The sequence below is a fragment of the Lepidochelys olivacea genome, assembly GCF_965140295.1.
Source record: "Lepidochelys olivacea isolate rLepOli2 genome assembly, chromosome: 2".
NCBI lineage: Eukaryota > Metazoa > Chordata > Testudines > Cheloniidae > Lepidochelys > Lepidochelys olivacea.
In genome coordinates, this window is record NC_140412.1 from 193,151,808 (window position 1) to 193,157,807 (window position 6,000).

The 6,000-nt window shown below is 45.3% G+C and overlaps 1 protein-coding gene across 1 annotated transcript in view; it reads right to left on the reverse strand.

Moving 5' to 3' along the window:
• The window catches only part of LOC311516775 (collagen alpha-4(VI) chain-like), a gene marked incomplete at its 5' end in the record, with an annotated part of 111,336 nt that extends 106,655 nt beyond the window's left edge, over nucleotides 1-4,681 (reverse strand). Inside the window, 2 exon segments of the mRNA XM_084621113.1 lie at nucleotides 4,005-4,227; nucleotides 4,472-4,681. Of these exon segments, the coding sequence (XP_084477239.1) occupies nucleotides 4,005-4,227; nucleotides 4,472-4,681 (433 nt within the window).
• Nucleotides 4,682-6,000: the final 1,319 nt, after the last annotated feature.

A 6,000-nucleotide genomic window follows, 5' to 3' on the forward strand; every position in this document is an offset into this window, starting at 1 on the left:
AAACCTCTAAGGAAGGAGATTCTACCACCTCCCTAGGTAACGCATTCCAGTGTTTCACCACCCTCTTAGTGAAAAAGTTTTTCCTAATATCCAATCTAAACCTCCCCCACTGCAACTTGAGACCATTACTCCTCGTTCTGTCATCTGCTACCATTGAGAACAGTCTAGAGCCATCCTCTTTGGAACCCCCTTTCAGGTAGTTGAAAGCAGCTATCAAATCCCCCCTCATTCTTCTCTTCTGCAGGCTAAACAATCCCAGCTCCCTCAGCCTCTCCTCATAACTCATGTGTTCCAGTCCCCTAATCATTTTTGTTGCCCTTCGCTGGACTCTCTCCAATTTATCCACATCCTTCTTGTAGTGTGGGGCCCAAAACTGGACACAGTACTCCAGAGGAGGCCTCACCAATGTCGAATAGAGGGGAACGATCACGTCCCTCGATCTGCTCGCTATGCCCCTACTTATACATCCCAAAATGCCATTGGCCTTCTTGGCAACAAGGGCACACTGGTGACTCATATCCAGCTTCTCGTCCACTGTCACCCCTAGGTCCTTTTCCGCAGAACTGCTGCCTAGCCATTCGGTCCCTAGTCTGTAGCTGTGCATTGGGTTCTTCCGTCCTAAGTGCAGGACCCTGCACTTATCCTTATTGAACCTCATCAGATTCCTTTTGGCCCAATCTTCCAATTGGTCTAGGTCCTTCTGTATCCTATCCCTCCCCTCCAGCGTATCTACCACTCCTCCCAGTTTAGTATCATCCGCAAATTTGCTGAGAGTGCAATCCACACCATCCTCCAGATCATTTATGAAGATATTGAATAAAACCGGCCCCAGGACCGACCCTTGGGGCACTCCACTTGATACCGGCTGCCAACTAGACATGGAGCCATTGATCACTACCCGTTGAGCCCGACAATTTAGCCAGCTTTCTACCCACCTTATAGTGCATTCATCCAGCCCATACTTCCTTAACTTGCTGACAAGAATACTATGGGAGACCGTGTCAAAAGCTTTGCTAAAGTCAAGAAACAATACATCCACTGCTTTCCCTTCATCCACAGAACCAGTAATCTCATCATAAAAGGCAATTAGATTAGTCAGGCATGACCTTCCCTTGGTGAATCCATGCTGGCTGTTCCTGATCACTTTCCTCTCATGCAAGTGCTTCAGGATTGATTCTTTGAGGACCTGCTCCATGATTTTTCCAGGGACTGAGGTGAGGCTGACTGGCCTGTAGTTCCCAGGATCTTCCTTCTTCCCTTTTTTAAAGATTGGCACTACATTAGCCTTTTTCCAGTCATCCGGGACTTCCCCGGTTCGCCACGAGTTTTCAAAGATAATGGCCAGTGGCTCTGCAATCACAGCCGCCAATTCCTTCAGCACTCTCGGATGCAACTCGTCCGGCCCCATGGACTTGTGCACGTCCAGCTTTTCTAAATAGTCCCTAACCGCCTCTATCTCCACAGAGGGCTGGCCATCTCTTCCGCATTTTGTGATGCCCAGCGCAGCAGTCTGGGAGCTGACCTTGTTAGTGAAAACAGAGGCAAAAAAAGCATTGAGTACATTAGCTTTTTCCACATCCTCTGTCACTAGGTTGCCTCCCTCATTCAGTAAGGGGCCCACACATTCCTTGGCTTTCTTCTTGTTGCCAACATACCTGAAGAAACCCTTCTTGTTACTCTTGACATCTCTGGCTAGCTGCAGCTCCAGGTGCGATTTGGCCCTCCTGATTTCATTCCTACATGCCCGAGCAATATTTTTATACTCTTCCCTGGTCATATGTCCAACCTTCCACTTCTTGTAAGCTTCTTTTTTATGTTTAAGATCCGCTAGGATTTCACCATTAAGCCAAGCTGGTCGCCTGCCATATTTACTATTCTTTCGACTCATCGGGATGGTTTGTCCCTGTAACCTCAACAGGGATTCCTTGAAATACAGCCAGCTCTCCTGGACTCCTTTCCCCTTCAAGTTAGTCCCCCAGGGGATCCTGGCCATCCATTCCCTGAGGGAGTCGAAGTCTGCTTTCCTGAAGTCCAGGGTCCGTATCCTGCTGCTTACCTTTGTTCCCTGCGTCAGGATCCTGAACTCAACCAACTCATGGTCACTGCCTCCCAGATTCCCATCCACTTTTGCTTCCCCCACTAATTCTACCCGGTTTGTGAGCAGCAGGTCAAGAAAAGCACCCCCCCTAGTTGGCTCCTCTAGCACTTGCGCCAGGAAATTGTCCCCTACGCTTTCCAAAAACTTCCTGGATTGTCTATGCACCGCTGTATTGCTCTCCCAGCAGATATCAGGAAAATTAAAGTCACCCATGAGAATCAGGGCATGCGATCTAGTAGCTTCCGTGAGCTGCCGGAAGAAAGCCTCATCCACCTCATCCCCCTGGTCCGGTGGTCTATAGCAGACTCCCACCACTACATCACTCTTGTTGCACACACTTCTAAACTTAATCCAGAGACACTCAGGTTTTTCTGCAGTTTCGTACCGGAGCTCTGAGCAGTCATACTGCTCCCTTACATACAGTGCTACTCCCCCACCTTTTCTGCCGTGCCTGTCCTTCCTGAACAGTTTATAACCATCCATGACAGTACTCCAGTCATATGAGTTATCCCACCAAGTCTCTGTTATTCCGATCACGTCATAGTTCCTTGACATCACCAGGACCTCCAGTTCTCCCTGCTTGTTTCCAAGGCTTTGTGCATTTGTATATAAGCACTTGAGATAACCTGTTGATCGCCCCTCATTGCCAGTATGAGGCAGGAGCCCTCCCCTCACAGACATTCCTGCCTGTGCTTCCTCCCGGTATCCCGCTTTCCCACTTACCTCAGGGCTTTGGTCTCCTTCCCCCGGTGAACCTAGTTTAAAGCTCTCCTCACTAGGTTAGCCAGCCTGCTGGCAAAGATGCTCTTCCCTCTCTTCGTAAGATGGAGCCCGTCTCTGCCCAGCACTCCTCCTTCATGGAACACCATCCCATGGTCAAAGAAACCAAAGCCTTCTCTCCGACACCACCTGCGTAGCCATTCATTGACTTCCACGATTCGACGCTCCCTACCTAGGCCTTTTCCTTCCACGGGGAGGATGGACGAGAACACCACTTGCGCCTCCAACTCCTTAATTCTTCTTCCTAGAGCCACATAGTCCGCAGTGATACGCTCAAGGTCATTCTTGGCAGTATCATTGGTGCCCACGTGGAGAAGCAGGAAGGGGTAGCGATCCGAGGGCTTGATGAGTCTCGGCAGTCTCTGCATCCACAAGGCATCAGATTTCTGCATCCACAAGGCATCCACAAGGCATCCACAAGGCATCAGATGCATTATAGCTTACGAAGAAATCACATGACAAATCCAAAGTGTCCACGGGTCTATTCACAAGGCTGCTCTGCTGTGTAAAGCCAGGAATCCAGCCTTTTCCTTGAACCTGAGACAGAGTGTTCATTTCCAATATTAGTTTAAAAAGCCTCCTTTAAGCTATCCACACTAGATTTTTCCAAAGCAAATTCAGTGGATTCATTTTTACTTGAAATACTTTGGCCATTAAGCACCAACACGCTTTACTCAGAAGAGAGACTGTTTACTATCAACAATGGCCCATAAAGAGTTAATGGAAGTAATAATACCTTGTCACCCACACTAGGCACAGCTATTGACTTTTTACAAACTTCAAAGGCTTCACTAAGAAATTGCTTCCCTCCTGCAATATCATTAACTGAAACTGATTCTTTCTGAGCTTTATTTATGTCCAGAACCGACATTGGCAAAACAGACAAATTACAAAACTCCTTCTGAGTTTCACTTACATCCAGAATCACCTCTGGCCCATCAGGAGGATTTTTACATAACCCCCTTTCAGGCAAGCTGCTAGACTCCATGGTCAAAAGGTTAAAAGCATTCTCTTCCTTGTTACAAGTTTCCACACTGTCAGTGAGTAACAGTCAAATCACACTCATGCTTTTCTCGTGCCCTGGCTATGATATCAACCTGATCAGACAAGATTGTCATCTCTTTACCCAGCAACACACTAGCAACAGGCAAAATAGAAGCAACAGAATTGCTTAGTTCCTGGGAGCTATTTATGACATTAACTGGATGCACCCTCGTTCCAATGTCACTCCCCCTAGTAGACACAAATTTAGGAACATTTCCAACCTGGGCTTCAGTTAAATCCAGAATCAGCTCTGAGGCAACTGACAAATGTTCAACCATCATAGGCTGACAGCCTTCTTCTGTCTGCTTTACAGACAGAGAAGAGCTGGAGAAACATTCCCATTTAACAGACAAACAGCTTTTGATATTATTTCCCTTGTCCCGGCACACATGGCTGTTCACGGACAATTGATTGGAGCGTGGGATAGCTTCCTTAACAGGCAAGTTGCCACTTCCAACAGACACATTGCTGCTTTTCACAGGCAGCAGCTCATCATAGGATTACTTTTACATTGGTTAGGCTCACTTTCACAAGCTTTCCAACACTCACCAAGAATGTACCCCTTTCTTCCTCAGCTAGGGTTTTAACCTGATCACCAACTTTAATTTGCTCTAGAGAAGCATTTCTCTGATCAATGAGTACTTTTTGTGCTTTATCTAATTCCAGATTCACTTTTGAGATATTAGACAGACATTCAGAAACTTCATTCACAGACAAACAGCTATCTTCCTCAGACACATATTTGGAGATACTCTCCATAGGTAAATCATTGCCCCTATTAGACACAGGTTTCGGATAATTTCTTTCCTGTGACTGATTTATGATATCAACCTGACTGAACAAAGCTTTAATATCATCCCCAATCAAAAGATCGTTTGGCAATAACTTTCTTACAACCACTATAATTTCATGTTTAATAGCATTTCATTCAAGGTGGATTCTGGCTAAAGGCACGCTTACAGTAAACTCAGAGGATTACAATATTCACACTCTGATCTGGTAAGTAATCTTCCTCTTTGACAAGATCTGCTTTAACAAGAGTGATATTAGAAGCTGTAATTTGCCTAAACAGCTTTTACCATTGACTTTTACATTCTCTACACAAGTTATGGGGTTACCTTTACCTGAGCTTACAATAAAAGCATTTACATAAAAGGTGGCAGTGTTGGGGTATATTTGGTTACACACAGACAACTGCTTAGAGTCAAACAACATACCAACGTTGTTATAAACTGCATAGATTCTATCCCCATCTTTGCTGTTGAGAGGAGCTGGCTTTTCAGGATGATACAGTTCCTATTCCTTCATTCTCTCGACTTGAAGCTTAAGTTTGTCCACTTTTGCCTTAGTCTCTAGTTCCTGCAATTGAATATATGCCATTCTTTGTTCATGTTCAAACTGCAGCTGGTTTCTTACGGCAAGCATTTTCGCTGGGTCTGCTTCCTGATCACTAGTCATTAGCAGATTTTTCCGTTCTTGCTCTGGGGCTTTTTTCTTAAAAGACAACCCCCCTCTGTGAACACAATTCTTCCAGGCTTTTTCTGTCAGGATCCTCATAGGATCCTGGGTCACGCACTGTAACTGATTTTTAACCCCTAAACTCTCCATATCAGAATTAATTTTTACAACCATGTGGTTCTGATCCAAAAACCCAATTAACCTGTGGTAATTTGTATCCAAACCAGACTATGCCACTGTAACCGGGCCCCAGGGGAGTCAGCTGAGGTCACTCCATTAGGGTGAACTGCAAAGAATGGGGTAGACAATCCCCAAACTGGTGGATATTACAGTACTTAGGTTTACCAAGCCAGCACAAAACAGCTTCTTTATTAAATCAGTGGTTACTCAGAAGTCAACACCACATTTCCCTTAAAATAACCCAGCTTCAGGTCTCCACCTAGGCACCCAAGTAAGATATGATGAGCATTAATGAAAATCTTATTTCATCATATAAAAAGGGTTCTACCGATCCCAAAGGATCGGACACATTACCTCCCAGGTAAATGAATATTCCGGATCTTACCAAAATACACGCTTACAGCCAATTCTGATTAACTAAATTAAAAATTATTAAAAAA